Here is a 19,897-nt window from a genome sequence, read left to right as displayed (position 1 = left end):
GTACAGATCTGAACCACTACAAGAAACCATAAACAAAAGACTATACACTTACCATCCCCTGTCCATGGCTCAACCAGGAGGTTTTCAGGCCCTGATTTATCTTCCTTTCCTTTTACGTCACATGCCTGAACAGTCAGCTGTAGCGGCTTTCCTGAACAAGCAAATCAACAGGTTTATCAGAACTATAAAACAAACAATATAGAGCCTGTTTGCCAATGGCATTCTAAATTCTTTACACAGAGAGAAGGTAAAAAATTAAGAAAAAAAATTAGAGAATCACACCACCACAGGATCTTTTTACCTTGTATAAAGGAAACAAATGCAAAATCCATGTTACTGCAACATTACAGTTGAAATTTTAAGTGTACAAAGACAAGAAATTAAGAATTGTTACAGCTGAAGGACCCATAACTGTCAAAATACACACATTTTGAATTAAAGAGTTCACAGCACATGAAATAATACTAAATACCACTTTTATTATGAGGAGCCAGAGTTACAGTTGCTGTGGGAAACAGAAGTGACTTTCCAGAATTCTGAGCATAATGTTGTAGTAACAATATTTTATGCATAACATATTTACATTTGTCACACACCAGAACCAGCGGTTGAGTCTGGTAAATGTATTTCTCTACATTAGGTTCACACCCACATGCCTGCTACGAATGTCCAGTAATTCAGGACTGGAAAAAAATGGTTAAAGTGATACTATCAACCTGAGATGAAGTCAATTTTAAAAAACTGATTAAAAATTATTTTTGGTACTACACCTGTTGCTAAGTCTGCATGCTAATTGTGGTTTTGCAATCACATTTTCCTACTAAAAATTTTTTTCCTATGTTGCTGAGTGAAAATCCAAACAAACAGACAAAATGGAACCTGACTACACAGAAGGAAATGGTGATATTGACCATACACAAAATACTGTTAAATGAGCAAAGTATACAAACTGAAAACTCCAAAAAAACAAAAAACCATCACTTTCAGTCATATTAACCTTATTTGTAGCTACAGAGGCTAAAACATGTCTGACAGAAGTAAAGCTTAAGTTAAGTTGATACCCACAGAAAGACATTTTACTGCCTTTTGCTAGACCAGGTTCATGTTTAAACCTACAAACAACATCCAGACAAGTTTATTTATTGAAAGCGAAAACAAAAGAATTAGACCTAGGTCTGAGTTACACTACATGATACAGCTATGACAAAAACGTTAACAAAAATTAAAAATGTCATTCTACTCTCAGTAAAACTGGACAGAAAAAAATTCAGGAACTTTTTGTAGGAAGAAAAAGACTAATACCACTAGATAAAAAACTTAATAAAGATGCAAACACCTTTACTATTTTACTACAGAGCCAACTGCCCATGCAGTTCTTGAGCGCAGGATTACAGAATTCCTTCTCCAAGGTGACATCACCTTTGGTTCTTGGAAGGATCACAAGGATCTCAAATTCTACTACTAGCACTGCTCTGATGCAAGTACTGTTTTAGGAGACATACCTTTCTTTTCAGCTTGGTAATATTCATTAAAATAATATCCTTTTATACCCTGATTAAAAGATCAAACAACCACTTTACAAACAAAGACAATTTAGAAAGCTGTCTGTGATCGATTGATCTCTCTCTCTTGCGTGCACGCGCACACTCACGCTCTCTCTCATTCTCTGAAGGATGCAGTAACTATTCATCCGAGTAGCTTTAAAGATGTCCCTGAAATATTTACCGTATTTATAAAGCAAGTTTTGTCTAACAGTTGCCATGGAAGAGATGAGTGAAGAAGCCTTGTATAGTGTGTCCAGATGATCAGCGATAGTACAAAGTGAACTTATCACTTTAGCAACACTCCCTCTGGCTAGGGCAAAAGCCAACAATGTAAGTTCAACCTCTGGAGTGGCACAACAACTAGGAGATAAAAAGACCATGTATAAATATATAAGAAAGGAAACCTCCAGTTTCATAATCAAGTACATGAAATGTTACATCAATAATTTCAATTAATACCAGTGACTTATGATATGGCCTATTTATATAGCAATTTAAGCCATCTGTTTATAAAAACTTGATAGCTAATCATCCTGTTCCAGTTGCTGAAATCAACACTGGATGAATCATCCACTCTTTTATACAGAATCATTGAAAATGTTTTATTATCTAGTTAAAAGCTAGAAGATAAAAAAGGCAATTTAGCTTTATCACAGGAATTCAGTATTTGAGGTTTTGGGATATAGTTCTTTTAAAGGAGTACGCTCCTACTAGTACACGCTACTTCAAACATTATCAGTCTAGAGCCTCCATTTGGCACCCTTATTTCATTCCCTTATATTTTCTCTCTTTATTTCTTCCAATAGTTCTCTCTACTTTCTGTACACCCACATAGCTAGGAAGCACAAAAAAGTTCACATCCCAATAACCTGGTGTAGGCAGACCCGATAACCTGAAGTTTTGTTTTACTATGTCTCTAAGTACACTCGTATGGGAAATGTGTTTATACCTAACAGTTGAGGGGTTTTTATGTAAATATATTGCAAACATATTATTTGTTCGATCTTTCTCTTATAACTTAAGACCTGGTTGACTAGTCCCTGATCACATGTAAACATTTCTAATAAAGTAAAGTACATTAAACAAAAGGAAGCCAGTAGCAAAACTTCAAATTGATTGCAGTGGGAGCAGGATAGGGCCAGTCACATTGGTCTGTATACCAAAGTAATTCCTTAAAAGCTATTCATGAGGGCAATATACTTCCTTATTACAACAGCAGTTAAGGTACAAAAAAAAAAAAATAGGCTGAACGATGGTACCTCATGACTGCTTTTGGGACCAGATTTTCACTATTTCTAGCACACACATTTTGGATTAATCACTTAGAATTTATTCTCAATGGAAGAAAGGAGAAAAATGTTATTATCTCCTCCGAAGGTCCATAAACAGTTTTCACTGCAGATCTAATGTCACGCCAACTTAACATTAAATATACCTCAGCACTATGCCAAAGACGGAGGAATGAGCTTTTGGCTTCTAGGTCAGCTAAATGCTTAAATTGAAGAGCTGAGGAAACAATTTTTCATATTTATCTTTGAATTTGTCAATGTATGAACAAACAACAACAACAAATAAGGACTATGACAAATGGAATCTATTTTTGCAGTACCCATTTACTCTATCATTTGCTTACCATACAAGTACACTAATGAAATTTACCTGGTTATTCTTATAAGAAAACTATCTACTTCCTCCAAAACATTGGGAGACAAGAACCTTGAGAAGTCTATAGAACCCGACGTCAAAGACAGTGGCGGCATGTGCTGCAATGCCTTCCTACAAAGGGAAAAGAGCAAGACATTAGAAATAAACTCAAGTCAGACAGAACTGAAGAGACACAAGCTTCAAAAAAGGAAGAACCACTCAGAATCTTTATGCTTATGTGGCTGGATCTCTGTGTTTAGGGTAGATGTTCTCTACTGTGTGAGGTGCATTATTAATGCTCTTCCTGCATTAGAAATGCAAAGCATTTGGCTTCTAGATGGAGAAAGTAGGGCATGGAATTTTTTTAATAAAAGAGGCTGTGCAAATATCACACAAACCTCAACCGTGCAATTGAATACTTGCAGGCAGACTCTAGTTTAGTGAGATAGAGCACAACAAAACCATTTGATGAAAAATTCTATGAACTTCTACCTAAAAAGAAGTCTTTACACTAAGTAATTCCTTGTTTGAAACATATTTTAAAACAAAGTAGCAGTCCCTTATTAAGAACTAATGATGTGCACGCATTCATTTAAAAATGTAAAAATAGCTTCTCTCTTTCAAAACAGCAATACAAAATAACCCTTCAAAACTTTAATAAAAATCTATTTATTTGCTTCCATAAGTCAAGCTTCCACACCAGAGAGGATAATTTTTTCTGCTTACTCTTTAGTTCCACACAAAAGGAGCACTTTCTGGTCCAGGCCAAAATGAATTCTTATGGCAGAGTTATAAGACCCTGAAAATTGGAAGTTTAGAAAGGACAGGCTGCCAGAGTCTTAATTATTAATACTATACTAAAACTTCTCAGTACTTAGGGTTTGTCTACACTATCAAAACTATACTGGTGTAACTATGTTGTGCTAATTATTATGGCATAACCCTGAAGTGTAGACTCAGCCTTCACTGATGGAAGGGTTTTTTTCCCTATTGGTATAGGAACACCACTTCCCTGAATGACCGTAACTACGTTGATGAAAGCATAGCTGTATCTAAACTGGAAGGTAGGTTGGCATAGCTATTTGGGTCAGGGTTGAGGTTTTTTTTCCCACACCTCTGACCTAAGTTGCTAGGTTGACTTAACTTTTAAGTGTAGAATAGGCCTTAGTTTCATGATCATTTTATTTTTTATATAGAATTATTTTCTGATTGTACAGTGTCTAGCTCAGGGTTTATGCTACACAGAAAAGTCGTTTTGTACAAAACACTTCACAGGGTGTCATTTTCTGAATATCTAAAAGGTAGTAAACGCAAGGCTCCAATCCCAGAAATGTTTGTGCTCGAGGAATTTCTTCAATGGAACTGCTGACATGCATAAAAGTTACTCAGATGTATAACACAGCTTTCAAAGTCTGTGCATAGGATAAACTAGGCAAATTAGAGATAAAGTTTTCAAGGATTTTGTCATGTGAAGTAGTGGTGTTTTTTAAAAAACACATGAAAATTGAATACCATAAAGCTGTTGTGGTTGTGTTATGATTTTAGTAAGATTTCAAACTTTGTGAAGTCATTGAGCAGATGACAGTTTGACAGTTATTCAAGGAAACATTATGCAGCAAAACAACCAGTCACCACAAAAGGAATGCCTGCACTGAAATACTGTAAATACCCTACCACAGCCCAGAAATATTCTGCACTATATTAATGGAAAGAAACCTTTTTTGGGAGATAGGCATTTGGAAGAGAAACAAAACTGAAAATCATTTCTGAAGATAAGGTGGGACAGGCCACCACACTGATGAGAAACAAGGCACCTACAGATTTTTGCCTGTCACGTGCCTGGCAAAATGTGTTTAGTTCCTTTTTGCCACTGTATAAAAACCTGTTCATCAGCACGGAAGAATTTTAATACTTTGCTATGTTGCCTCTTTGATATGAGAGCAGGGATGGAGGGGCTGCTTATCACTAACTGCAGTGTTTCAGGGGGTCTTCTCCACATATTTTCACTCATGGGATCAAGGCATTTACGTAGACACTTACACATCAGAGCAGATACCATCTATCCATGAAAATGGCATAACTGCAGACTGCTCATTCCATATACCACATGGGTCGCAGTGCCTTTTTAGTGCCTGAAATATCTGGATATGTTCAAAGAATATTCAAGATTTTTAATGGCTATTAGGATAGTAAAGGCATAAAAATTTGGAAGCCTTTTCTCCCATGAAAGGAGATGCTTTAATAAACTATTAAAATCTTATATAGGTATTGGCTATTTTGAGAATAATTAATATATCAATATGCACTGGGTATTAGGGAAATGAAGAATATAAGAAAGAAAAAGAATATACTTGTAGAGTTAAGCAGTCTACATTAACACAGTTAAAAGCTACAAAAATATTTGAATTGATGTGAAGCAACCACTATATGCTCTTTGAGACTACAATAGAATCTCAGAGTTATGAACACAAAAGTAACAAACTGACCAGTCAACCACACACCTCATCTGGAACCAGAAGTACGTAACCAGACAGCAGAGACACCCCCACCCCCCAAAAAAGAGCAAATACAGTACATTTAACCCAGTACTGTACTGTGTAAACTACTAAAAACAAGTTTAACAAAAGATTTGACAAGGTAAGGAAACTGTTTCTGTGCTTGTTTCATTTAAATTAAGATGGTTAAAGCAGCATTTTTCTTCTGCATGGCAAAGTTTCAAAGCTGTATTAAGTCAATGTTCAGTTGTAAACTTTTGAAAGAACCACGGTAAAATTTTGTTCAGAATTACAAACATTTCAGAGTTACGAACAACCTCCATTCCCGAAGTGATCCCTAACTGACTTTCTACTGTACTTTTTAAGCTAACATGTCCGTGAATAATTATTAGCTTGAGTGGACTGAAAGGATACTGTCAGGAATGAGAGTCCAAATATCTCACCTATTCTATACTACAAATTACAATCCAATGGAAAAAATCCCTGGGATTTTAACTGTATTCTTTTATTTTAAGAACTACTCCGTTCCTGAGAAATTACAACTCTGTTGGCTTGAAAGCAGACTTTTACTTGCAAATGCAATTCCCAAAGCTGTGCTGGCATTAATTGCTGGTGCATAAACAGACATTTTGGCATGATATGGCTCTACATGACTGAGGGTTATTAAAAAAAAAACAACAACTAAACTAAATTAAGCTCCATTCATAAAGAAAATGCAACAAATAAATATGCACAGATATACATCCAAATCCTTTTAATTTATTTATTGCTAGCAATAAGTCTGTTGGAAAAGTGATAATAAATATACAACTATCACTTTTCACAGCAGACTAACTCAGCCCAGCAAGCCAGGGGACAAATTAAGCCTTAGATAGGGGGTTGGGGGGAGGCAGCAGGCGCCAGGGACGATGGGGGAAGGGGGGAGGCAGGGAGGGGGTTGATGGCCTGGGGAGGCAGCAGGAGGCTGGAACCTGAAGCCCCACAGCTGGGGGACATAGCCCGAATCCATGCAGTCGGAGCCTGGGGCCTGCCACTGCACAGCCATAGCCCAGGGCTGAAGCCCCAACGCCCCACCCCAGGGCTGAAGCCCCAACCCTGAGCTCCACCACCCCTGGGGAGGTAGGGAACTCACTGTCTGCCTGCTCCTTCAGTGTTGTGCCCCAGATGTCTCCAGAGGGGGGCAGGGCCCATCCCCTGCTGGCGGCCCCAGCAACCAAGGCAGTGCATTTAGGAGCACCAGGGAGGGGAAGGGGCTGCTGCTCCTCCCCCCACGGTCACAGCCCAGAAGGCTGCGTCCACAAGAAAGGTCCCTGGTAGCCGCATTTGAGAAACGCTGGGCTAAGCAGATTACGTCTGGGTACTGGCCATGTATTACAGTGCACAGGAATGACCATTTGTAAATTTAACAAACTGGTAACCAAGGGGATGTTTAAATATCCTAATGGAGGGACTGGAAACCAGTTATACAAGACTGTGTTTCTGTCATTTATAAACTTTTTATATCAAAAAGCAATGAAAGTTTGGTACTTACTGAGTATTTTGTAGGATAGTGTGAACAAATGCTGGATTGGTTTCCATGGAAGCCGTTACCAATGAGGTCAGCAAAGACCAGTACCAGATAGCTGAAGCATCACACACTGAGATGCCAACTTTCTTAACTCTTTGACAGCCAACAGCCCTGAGCCCATGTATTCTAGTATCACATCCATCACTAAGGCAACGCTTGATGTTTATCTGTACATCTGTTGGTAAGATCAAACAAGAAAAAAAATAGGTAATTTCTTCCAGCCACTACTAACAATAATAACAGACATAAGAGAATCACTAAGTTCAAAAGAAGAACTTCCCATAAAGATCTATCTGCATTACAAAAATGTATAACTAAAGAACCTAGTATGAATGTGACCGTGTGTGCATATACTACTGCACTCCTGAGCGTACACATGAACAGACTGATTTGGAAAATTTAGGCTTCAGTGGACTCACATGACCAACTACCTGAAATAGTAGCTTCTGTAACACAAAACGTGAGGTTACCTGGGCTCACAAATTATAAGTGAAAAAAGTAAACAAAATACTCCCCAAAATGCAAATAATCAATGTATTTTACCAAATAGCTACACCTCAAAGGAAAATTGAGACTCTCTGGCACTTCCATCATATGACCGTGAAATGCTAATTATTTCAAAATCAGAATATAAGTATTTAAACATGCTGTCTTAGTTCCTTTGCATAGACAATATACTTTCAGAGTTAGTTTTGAGAAAGGAGGTCCCTCTGTGGGCACGTCAGGAAGCTACAAAAAATTATTTTTTTAAAAATGGAAAACACCCATTTGAACAAAACCATTGTTCAGCTAAGATTTTAAAGCTTCAGAAATTGTCATTGCGGTCTACTCCAAAAAGGCAGCCACAGATCTGTCATGCTTAAGATGACAACACTAAATATAGTTTGTTAACATAAAAATATTTGACTTTTTGTTTAACACTTTACAAAAGTCATCTCACTCCTGTACTGACATAGGTGTGAGATATAACACTTGAATTACGTTAATTTATTTTTTGGGTATGTTTTTTAAGCAGAAGTGGGATTTTTGCTACATGCTAGCATCTAGCATATTGTGGCACTGCATAAAAGGAAATATATATTTCAGCATGCCCTCATATCTTCAAAGTGAGATGCTGGAACTGCATCCAGAATTATTTCAGTAGTCTACCTTTAACAAAAATTAAAACCAGATGCTATGCAAAAAGTTTTTGCAAAGCGAGCCAGGAACCACAATCAAAACTCTTTTGGAATCATGGGCTTAGCCAGAAGCCTCAGCATGAACAACACAAATTTCAGCAAGCTACCCAGCCTTTCACTTTCAGAAAACCAAAAAAGAAAACACCAATTGTGTCTTTATTGACTCACACATCTGACTAATGTTAGCGTTTTCCAACAATGTCACGTAGCCAGTGATATTGCTGGGAATGTGAACATCTCGGACCTCCCGGAGACTGTTGGCATTCCTTCCAACTGTTACCGTAACCTGCTGCGGCATATAACTCTGGTCATTAGCTGCCACTGCAATGGACAGATGTCTCAGAACAACATCTGGTTTCATCTTTAAACTGTAAGATGGAGAGAGAGAGAGAGAAAAAGACATATATATTTTCTTCTCTTTAGGAGCTAAGGACCCAATTTTCAGCCTAGCCTCTGCCAACCTCCACTTCTACAAGCATAAGCAACTGCAATGGCATTTATCAGTCTAGGTACTCGTACCTCATCACCATAGCATGTGAGTGCTTCAACTGCAGGTGCAATCAGGTATTGTTTAACTTCTACTGTTTGAGCCCGTAAATACAAAAAAGTCACCTCTGAGAATCAGGTCCTGAAACTTTACATCATTCAACACAATCTTTACTGTGCTATCTTGGCCATCACAGGAGTGTGAAAGCAGAACAGCACGATAATAGGACTGTCAGGTTTTGTTTCCACAGTACACTAGTACCAAATAGAATGTAATAACTGACTTACACGACAGTTCAACATGGATGATATTTGTTCTTATAAAAACTTATCTTCCACTCTATATTAAATGTCATGTCCATGTTTACAGAAGCAGCGTTACATTTTACTTCAAGACTGTGACATAATGAGGTTACCTTTAAGCACTAACAAGTACAGGTATATTAACATTCATATTACAGCTCAAAAACTTTTAAAAAATCCCAGAGATGCAAAAAAAATTTAAAAAGCAACAACCCCTCTTCCCCCCAGCCCATTCCCGCATACCCAAAAACAAATGGAGAATACATATAAAACCCAAAGGTTTAACTTCAGGTCTTTTTAGCCAGTTCAAATCAAAGTGAATGCTTTTCATCCCAGCGTAAAGATTAAGATGATGTAGCCGATCTCCAGAAATCATGTGTTTGCGCCAGACTACTCAAAGTTACAGTCCAGTGACAGCAAAATAATCTCTTCCCACTGTAAATCCTAAGGGCTGAAACCCTAAAATCCAGGGGCCTACTACTATGCTACTCACCGTATCCAATGTGAGCGAGCACTCCCATCTGACTGCCAGAAGGATGAGGTTTCTCCATTCGTCATCTTGTCAATGTCAGCAGAGTTTGATGAGCTTTCTATGTAAATATAGCACTTTGTGACAATTTTGAGTTTGTCCATTTCTTGGTTACCATTCAGATCACTAGGGCATTCTGTAAAGACACGGAAAAAATAAGTCACTGATAAGGACTTTTAAAAACAAATACTGTGCACAAAAAGAAATCAAATATCCCAAAACAGGTAGTATTGAGGGTATAATTCACAGCTCCTGTAAAACATTCTCTGCAAGTGTGTTCCATATTTAAACAGAAGATAGCAAAGCACTTTAGTAGTACACTGAGTGTGCTCCAAGGCTTAATCTTAATCTACCATTCTCGATGTGAAGTATTTCTATATTTTGCCTGGAGATCTGCAGACATTACCTTTTACCATAGTCTTTTACACTGAAATAAAAATGGTCAGATGTTTTTTTATTATTACACATGATTGCAAATGGTGAGAAAAAAAGCAAACTAACAAAATGAGGAAAACCTAGCCAGTCATTCTAGAGAGGGAACGGAGCTCATTGCTTCCCTGCACAAATTCTACCTGATTTTTTCAACTTGGAGAAAATAATCAAGTATGGAAGACTAGAAAATGTATAAAGTCAAGACAAAAATTTAGGAAGTGAAGTAAGCTTTTTATTTAAAATGTCAAACACCTATTAACATAGTGCCAGTCTTACTCAAATTCTCATACAATATGCCACTTGTGTAACCACAGAAAACACGTAGCCAACAAGTTAACAGACTTCTTTTCTACTTGACAATTTGCTTTAGAAAACATTGACGCACATTTCCATGTGTGTCAGCCTCAGAAGTCGCTTCCAGTAGAAATTTAGAAACAGCTTAGGGGGATTTGTTGCTGCTGTTGTTTTTAATTCCTACTTCAAGCCCTAGTTACACCAACCACATCATTAGAGATATTTTAGCAAGTTCACATACCCTTTTCTTTTAGTAGAAGCCTATCTAAAGAATCCTTCAGTACTGAAGACCGCATAGTACAAATATTATTGAAGTACTCCAACACTGGGTATGGGATGACAGTACTGGAAATGCGGTTCCGATGCAAGAATCTCAGTATCATTGAAGCATGAAGACCAAGCTGCTCTTTCGATTCAGAAAATATGTCAATAAAACCTGAAGAGACATAAAAGTTACTTCTGTTTCCTGTACCACCTACCTCACCCTACAGCAACCAAACATCACCCTCTCCCTCACCACAATATCTTATCACGATCAGCTGCATTTAAATCAGCTAATGAATCAGCTTGTAGAAGAGTTTTCCAAAAGAAATGGTGCAAGCTTAAGACATTTAAAACTTGACTAAGAAAAGCATAAACACACAAATATGTTTCCAGTCACTGGAACGATTTGGATGGGTTGACAAGTGTTATGATTCTAAATTCTCTATTTTGATGTCTCAGATTAAAAAGAACAGTTAAAAAGTTATTCAGTGACCAGCATTATGACTTTAACAGGGCTCCAGTGCATTTATTTTAATACTGATCTATCAGATTCGAATGCTAACTTGACTTGAACAGTGTGCTACATTGGTGGACAGAATCAGACACTCTCACTCTTCTGTTAGCCAGCATAAAAAGCCGCTTGTCTAGTCCTATTAATTACATCTACATTGAGCACTTCCTGAGAAAGATAATTACAATTATGAAGAAAATTAAGTGACTGATACATATTCCATTAAAGCCTTAGGAGGCTAAAGTCTGGAAAGTGACAGATGTTTCAAACATCTGAAATTTGGAAGATATGCAGAAGAAATTGTGATATACGTTATTCTTTTTACTTCCTCCAATGGATTACACATTAGAACATTAACTACCAGAACTCCAAACTCTTGCATATTAAAGTTTATAATGAATAGTTCAATTTTTTAGACACTTAACAGGATATGGCAGTTTGAGTTCTATCTCTCTCTAATACCTTTACTATATTTACTTTAGGTGTGTACAAACTGAGCTACTATAAGCAGTATGAAAGCTAAAATTACTCATGAGTCATGATTATCTTTGAAGTAACTCAGGAAAATAAAACAAAGTAGAACCTCAGAGTTATGAACTGCAGAGTTCCGAACTCATCAGTTAACCATACACCTCATTTGGAACTGCAAGTACACAATCAGGCAGCAGCAAAGACACACAAAAAAAAGCAAATACAGTACTGCGTTTAATGTAAACTACTAAAAAAAGGGAAAGCAGCATTTTTTCCTCTATATAGTCAAGTTTCAAGCTGTATTAGGTCAACGTTCAATTGTAAACTTTTGAAACAACCACCATAACGTTTTGTTCGGAGTTCCGAACATTTCAGAATTACGAACAACCTCCATTCCTGAGATGTTCGTAACTCTGAGGTTCTACTGTATGCAAATGATGCACATCAATCAGGACTGAAAACAAAAATCAGAGAGTCAATGATAGTAGTTAATGGGTCCTTTTACTGCCTGTTATACAAAGAGGGTTGGGTGGTGAAAGCATGGATGACATGACTGCGGACCTAGTCAGATGGAGTGATAGATGAGGATATCTCAATTACCAAGTGTGATGCTGGCATTGCCAACTACATGACATTAGTCAGAAAAATCACTCTGTGATGGCCAAGTTCAATGAGGAACTTGTTTTCTATCTGTGATTTAAACCATATAGATTAAGAAATTTCCCACTCACAATGAGGAAAAAAATGTATTAATGCAAGCTAGCTTGCTGGTAATTCTGGGAAATCATGAGTCTTCAAAAACTTCACTTCCATGTCTCATTTGAGGAAATGTTAACTACTTGGAGTGAAAACAGTTCAGGGAGAAGGATTTAGGACAAAAACCACTAAATTACATTGTTTATTGCAATAGCCTCCGTGGTGGTGGTGGTGGCAGCGGGGAAATGGGGAGGACATAAGAGGATGAGGAAACCACTCTCACCTGGAACAAGAGAGCAAGCCTGCAGCTGTCTGATTACATGACTAAGTTCCCCTTGAAGATTGGCTCCACTGGAATTCTTGAGGGCCTCCAGCATGTTCTCCACATCCACAGTGCCATCTCCCTCAGCATCAAACTGTGCAAAGGCCTGCAAGAAAGAAGAATGAAGCAAGACTGGTATTTATTCCAAACAGAAAAAGAATGGCCGTATGCGATATACTGAACAAAAGAACATTCTAAAAGGATTTAAAAAAAAAAAAAAAAATCAACATTTCCTGCAAAACTAAATTCATGGCAACAGGAAATGTGACTTAGCTGATTACAGATGTCAATTAACTCTATGGCATGTGTGCGCCTCTCCCACAAAATCAATTAATGAGTTATATCTTAGGGCGATAACAGGCCATTTGCAACAGAGAGTCAGCAGGACAATTTAACATCTCCCAGCATCTCCTCCTAATAGGGTGGGTTCACAGGAAAACTCTGTCAATCTGTTACGAATAGGAGATCAAGTCAGCTCCCCACGGCCACAAAAATCCACCACTCACTATCACCACACCCAATTTACAGTTGGTGCCCTTCAAACCAGAAGGAACTTCTTGCGATAGTAAAGGTCTCAGAGATGTTCCCTATATTTAAGAAGGGAAATATTATTAGAACCAGAAGAAACTTTTTAAACTTCCACTATACACTGTGCTCCTAAACTAAGCATTACATCCAAATAAAGTTCGCAAAAATATCCAGAAACAAGAAGATAATAGGTGTTTAGAAGATTCCATTTCTTATTCAAGCGACTTCCAGTCTCCCAGTATGTTGACCTTAGTGTACATGTATGCAAATTATAAATGTTTACATTAAATACTGTTCTTTATACACTTAAAACAAATCTTTATAACATATTAAACGCTCATCTCCAGCTTTTATTCTTCCCCAAAACACCAAAAAGCAGTTGTGTTCAACAAGGCGGCCTATAAAAAATAACAAATGCGGAATGTCTAAACTAAGCCATTTTAGAGACATAACAAACCAAAAAAAAAAAAAAGTTCTCTCCCTCTGCAAAAATCCAAACTATAGTTGCATTTTCATAAAATTAGAGCTTTAGAACTCTAACTGCCCCCCAAAAGAACTAAACAAAAATAAAACCCAACTACTATGACTGGAAATGCAGCATGCAAAATGTCAGGAAGATCTGTTTCTCTTGAAATATGTAGAGGATTACCCTAACCTTAACTATGAAGAACTTAGCTGGGAGACCTACATATTTCAAAGTCAGTCAAAGCCAGTTTACACAAGTCTCCAGGTGCTTGTCTTATTTTTACAGTGTAGGAAATACAAGAAATCAAATTTAATGGGGGAGAGGATGTTTGTGTATGAATCCCTTGTTTTGTTGTTTGAATATCAAACTTAATATGCCTTTAAAAATAACATTAGAGCAGTGGTCACCAACCCATCCATCGAAATTGACTGGTCGATCCTGGAGCCTCTGCCAGTTGATCTTGATCTCCGGCCACTAAAAGTTCGACAGCACAGCGGGGCTCAGGCCAGGAACTGGCCAATGGGAACTGCGGGGGAGGCACTTGTGGGCGCAGGCAGAGCACGGAGACCGGATGGCCCCATTCCCCCAAGGGGCCGCAGAGGCATGCCATCAGCCAGCTGCTTTCAGGAGCGGCATGATGCCGGGACCAGGGCAGGCAAACTGGGAGCCACCTGTAGTAAGTGCCTCCCAGCCGGAGCCTGCACCTCGTACCCCCCTCCTGCATCCCAACCCTCAGCCCCAGTCCAGAGCCCCCTCCTGCATCAAATTCCCTCCCAGAGCCCACACCCCCTCATGGACCCTAACCCCCTCCCCAGCCCGGAACCCCCTCCTGCACCAAACTTCCTCCCAGAGCCCACACCCCTCACCTTCTCCTGCACCCCAACACTCTGTCCCAGCCTGGAGCCCCCTCCTGCACCCAAACTCCCTCCCAGAGCTTGCACCCCTCACTCCTGCACCCCAATCCCCTGCCCCAGGCTCAGCCAATGCACACCCAACAGTTGAGACCATTACAGTGATTTGTGACCAATCCCTGAAGGATTTCGGATCTATAAACCAGAAATGACACTAATAAAAAGTAAAACTCATGAAATGTCCAATGGATTCTATGAGATTAGGTGCAGTGTGACCATATGACCCCTGCACCCAAACTCCCTCCCAGACCTTGCACTCCAACCCACTGCCCCAGGCTCAGCTGAGAGCTCCCTGCCCACACTCCAAACCCCTTGGCCCCAGCCCAGAGCCTGCACCCCCTCCCGCACCCTAACCAGCTGCCCCAGCCTGGTGAAAGTGAGTGAGGGGGGAATGGAGTGAGTGGAGTGGGGCCTCGGGGAGGGGGCAGGGTAGATGCTGGGTTGATCTTAAATTCAAAAAGTGATCTTGAGTGTAAAAATGTTGGAGACCACTGCATTAGAGAGAGGTCACTTGAAATAACTAGTTAGCTCAAGCTAGCTAGCCAAGTAACCATTACCTACTTAAACTAGGTAAAAAGAAAAGGAGTACTTGTGGCACCTTGGAGACTAACCAATTTATTTGAGCATAAGCTTCCGTGAGCTACAGCTCACTTCATCGTAGCTCACGAAAGCTTATACTCAAATAAATTGGTTAGTCTCTAAGGTGCCACAAGTACTCCTTTTCTTTTTGCGAATACAGACTAACACTGCTGTTACTCTGAAACCTGTCATTAAACTAGGTAGACTCCAGAAGACGAAGCCTAAAATAAGGAGCCTAAAAGCCTTGACAGCATCTCTATGGCACATAGCCCAGTTTCAGTTGGAGTGTTAGAGATTTCAGTTTTTCCTACAGCTGAGAATGTGTTAGCAACAATGATCAAACACTGTTGCTAGCACAGTTTCAGTGCTAGTGAGGTTATGGCATTAAGTGCAACAGCAAAGCAAGAAACTTAGAACTTTGTTGCTGAGTGGAACAATACAGTGGGAATTAACTTTATCAAACATTACTCAGGTTGTCAAAACAGAGTTCAAAGTACAGTTCAGAGTCAACCAACTGTTATCTTAATAAGACTTTTTCTCCTGACCTTTGAAGTCAAAAGATAGTGTATCCTTATTAATACTGGGAGCAAGCAGTTTTTATGCTGTTAACAGGGCATGCCCTGAATATGAAGAATCAAACACACACCCTGAAATCACTTAATGACTCTTCCACCCAGCAGTAAACCTGGAATTATATTTGTAGCTTCCAGAATCCCATATAAGAATATGTTTAGCCCACTACTGTTTAAGTAGACACTTACAGCTCCTGAGAGTAATAGGCTTGATTTGCTGACAGCTATTCTATCCTAATTGCTTAGGGTAACAATATATAGTTGAGATTTTTAAATATACTTCTTGACGCTCTGATTTTTTTTTTTACATCCTGCAGTCAGGTAATTTATTTCCATACAGACAACAAAAAAGATTCCCCCAGGAGTAGAGTTAAAGCAACCTTCTGTGTCCACATGGATCCTCATTTCAGGATCAAGGTATAAGTACCCTGAAGTAGGAGAGATGGGGAGGAAGACAGAGAGCAGATTAGTCAGTTGAGAGTATGCATTAGCTTAATCTGTCCCTGGTCTTTTCTCAGGAAGAGGTGAGGGTGCTCCCTACTTCTCTGAGGGCAAACAGACCCCAAGACTCACTTAGTTGCTCCTAGCTTCCCATCCTTCTTCAGCTCCCCCTCCCTTGGGACCCTTGCCCCAGGAACTGTGCCCCCTCAGCTGCTCCTCCCACACTCACTGTCCCCTCCCTCAGGGCATAGCCCTATGCCCACACCTCTCCCTTCCCCTGGAAACTGGCTCCCTTTCCCACTGGCACCCCCAGACTCCAATACCTCCCACCACTGGGGACCCTCTGCTTTCCCCCCGCCCCACCAACCATTGGGGCTCCTGTGCTCCCTTGTGACCCACCACAAGCACAGGTTACCCTATGCTTCCCCCACCCACTAGAGGGTACCCTATGTTCCCCCCTCTCACCCTGAATCCTTGCCTGCCCCTCCCCCAGAGGCCCTAACACAGCAGAGGAAACTAACCATGAGAGACATAGTCAGAGAACCCCGGCTCCTGGAGGAGAGGAACCTGCCTGTGCAGTGCTGCAAGTAAGAACTCTGCCTGGGGCATGCGCCACAAGAAGACCTCTGGTACAAAACTGGAGGGGGATAGGTGCCCCCCTGCCCTCCCTAAATGGCACCCTGGCCAAGGCTCACAGCGGCTTCCCCACTGCTGTTTGTGTCAGCCCCATGCCTCTGCAGGGTGTGCATAGCAATGGAGGCAAGGGGTGTGCACTGAAACTGCCTCCCAGTGGGGAGTGCAGGCAACCGGCTGCACAGAGGTGGGGAGACCACCCTGTAGCCCACCCCCTGGGACACAGACTGGGCAGTGAGGCTGCACCTGACCTGCCTATCCCAGTAACACCCCGGGGCCTGCCCCTCCACGGCAGGTGCACCGCGATAGCAAGCAAGAGGGACAAAGTCTCGCACGCACGCCCAGCCCTGCCTCCTCCTCAGACAGTGATTTACATCTCTCCCAGCTGCCCGAACCGACATGCCCACTCAGAATGGCTGCCAGGGAGAGGCGCATGACTCCTCTCGTGGCTTATCTTTGCTTCCCCATCAGAATCTATTATTTTGCAAGGAAACAAACAAACAAAAAAATATCTTTGGGGGACATGAATTCTGTGCATGCGCAGTGGTGCAGAATTCCCACAGGAATAGCACTAGGCATTCTTCCAATAATTTCCTATCTTTGCTACCACCAATTCCTCTCCACTAGAGATAGCAGCAACAAAAGTCCTAGTGTAAGTAGAGTACCCAGCAGTCGAAAGTGATTTAAATATCATCCATCTAACCTTGCTCAATACAGGTCTAAAAAAAAGGGAAAATATCATGACAACCTGTCTACACTTGTGCTACCATCATTGATAACAATACCAGATTTATATATTTGCAAAAAACAAACAAAAAAAACTTAGTGTAAACAAGGCCTAAGAACGGAGCAACTGCCGAAGAGGTCTCTGTTACTCACCAGATAAATTTCACTATTGGTTAGTAATTATATTTCTCAAGCCCTCTGTCAGTTCATTTACATTTAGAACATACAATACTTTCCAGTTAAAACTCCAGAGATGTGCCCAAAGCTGTACAGACTAGAAAGACTAGCTAGTTTCCACAGCCTAAGAGAAACCATTATTTCTAAAAAAAATCATATGATATAATTGTTTTGCCATTTTGGGTGGAGAGAAAGCATGACAACATCAGGAAGAAAGGCCACAGTGAGTGCTTGGCAGACCCACCTACTACACAGCTGGCTAGATGTATAAAGGTGGTGCTACAAATATCTGTGCAGCATTTCCTCTTATACCACTTCCTATTCTTCTCTGGCCTCTTCTGATCCTCCCAATCCCTACACTCCATAGTTCCTTATATGCTCCTCCGATTCTTCTCCCTCATCCCAGTGCCCTCATTGTCCCACCTGTTCCCTCCCATCACAGCTCCTCTAGCCCACACATAACCCCCAAATGCATCTGATGATCCCTAGCCCCTGGAACTACCTCTAATCCTACTGGCTCCCATAGTTACCCTAATGTTCCTACAATCCCCCATTGTCCGAACTCTTTCACTGCCTTTAATCCCTTCAACTCCTATTCCTCAGCCCCAGTCCTTCCGCCCACCACAACCTCCACTCAGCTAACATCCTCTGTATCCCCAGTGTCACCACAACTTCCCCATTTCCCTCACTAACCCCAATCATCACATGACTCCCCCCCATCCCTGTACAACTCCCATCCCCGCTCCTGTGCACTCAGCTAGCTCCCAATGCCCCAAGCACCACTTTGTTACATAAACCTCTTCAGCCTTCCTCCATTCCTATTTCTCTCAGCCTATCCTGATGCTCCCACTGCCTGCACCTCTCTCTAGCTCATCTCCCCCACTGCAGCACCCTCAACACTGATCTCCATCTGGTTACTTCAGACCCCCCCCCATCAGTCACTCCCTCCCCAACCCTCCCTCATCCCACCCCCACATCCATCCCTGCCTTCCCACCGCACCCTCCTCACCCGTCCCTGCCTTCCCACCCACCCCGGAACAGTCACTCCCTCCCCACCTACCCCCTCATCCTGCCCCTTCAATCAGTCACTCCCTCCCCCCTCACCCCACCCCCACATCCGTCCCTGCCTTCCCACCCCTCCGATCAGTCACTTCCTCCCCACCTACCCCCTCATCCCACCCTCCCAGTCACTCTGTCCCCCCTCATCCCACCCCCACATCCGTCCCTGCCTTCCCACCCCTCCCCCCGATCAGTCACTCCCTCCCGCCTCATCCTACCCCCACATCCGTCCCTGCCTTCCCACCCCACCCCTCCCTCACCCTCCTCACCCCCCCTGCCTTCCCACCCCCCCGCTCAGTCACTCCCTCCCCACCTACCCCCTCCGCTCAGTCACTGCCTCCTCACCTACCCCCTCATCCCCCCCAGTCACTCCGTCCCCCCTCATCCCGCCCCCACACCCGTCCCTGCCTTCCCACCCCACCCCTCCCCCCCGATCAGTCACTCCCTCCCCACCTACCCTTCATCCCGCCCCCCCAGTCACTTCATCCCCCCTCATCCCGCCCCCACACCCGTCCCTGCCTTCCCACCCCACCCTTCCCCCCGATCTCCCTCCCCACCTACCCCCTCATCCCGCCCTTCCCCGCCCTCACCTCCTCGCTCTCGCTGCGGGCCCCGGCCGCCGGCCCCGAGGCGCGGCTCTCCAGCACCTCGCAGAACTGCTCCAGGCTGACGGCCTCCTCGCCGCGGCCCAGCCGCTCCTCCAGCCAGCGCACCAGGGTGCTGTGGCGGCGGGACACCAGCGACTCGGGCAGGGCGGCCTCCCGCAGCCGGGCCGTGGCCTCCCGCAGCCGGGCCTGCTCCAGCAGCACCGGGGCCGGCGGCAGCGGAGGGTGCGGGCCCAGCCCAGCCCCGGGGGCAGCCCCGGGCTGCTCGCCTGCCGCCGTCCCTTCCATCTCCTCCTCGGCCGCCTCCTCCCACATCTCGCTGCTGTGGCTCGCCACGTTCCCCATGGACCAGGAGCGCTGTTGCCGGCGGCGCCCTCAGGCCTCGCGCAGCCGCCGCCTCTGACCGACCCGGCTTAGTCAGCAACCTCCCCCGGCCGCCCGACACCTGTCAATCCCGGAGGGAG

At 42.4% G+C, this 19,897-nt stretch overlaps 1 protein-coding gene across 3 annotated transcripts in view; it reads right to left on the bottom strand.

Annotated features, from left to right (window-relative positions):
* The window catches only part of ZZEF1 (zinc finger ZZ-type and EF-hand domain containing 1), an 82,089-nt gene extending 62,228 nt beyond the window's left edge, over positions 1-19,861 (bottom strand). For all 3 annotated transcript variants that reach the window (XM_077837006.1, XM_077837007.1, XM_077837008.1), the window contains exons 1-9: positions 19,419-19,861; positions 12,698-12,842; positions 10,714-10,908; positions 9,711-9,882; positions 8,597-8,796; positions 7,215-7,425; positions 3,204-3,320; positions 1,726-1,904; positions 53-151 (exon numbers count right to left, since the gene is read on the bottom strand). In XM_077837006.1, the coding sequence (XP_077693132.1) occupies positions 53-151; positions 1,726-1,904; positions 3,204-3,320; positions 7,215-7,425; positions 8,597-8,796; positions 9,711-9,882; positions 10,714-10,908; positions 12,698-12,842; positions 19,419-19,778 (1,678 nt within the window). In that variant the 5' untranslated portion in view covers positions 19,779-19,861. The remainder of the gene's footprint in view (positions 1-52; positions 152-1,725; positions 1,905-3,203; positions 3,321-7,214; positions 7,426-8,596; positions 8,797-9,710; positions 9,883-10,713; positions 10,909-12,697; positions 12,843-19,418) is intronic.
* Positions 19,862-19,897: the final 36 nt, after the last annotated feature.

Source organism: Eretmochelys imbricata, chromosome 17 (assembly GCF_965152235.1).
Source record: "Eretmochelys imbricata isolate rEreImb1 chromosome 17, rEreImb1.hap1, whole genome shotgun sequence".
Classification (NCBI taxonomy): domain Eukaryota; kingdom Metazoa; phylum Chordata; order Testudines; family Cheloniidae; genus Eretmochelys; species Eretmochelys imbricata.
This window is presented reverse-complemented; position numbering and strand designations above follow the sequence as displayed.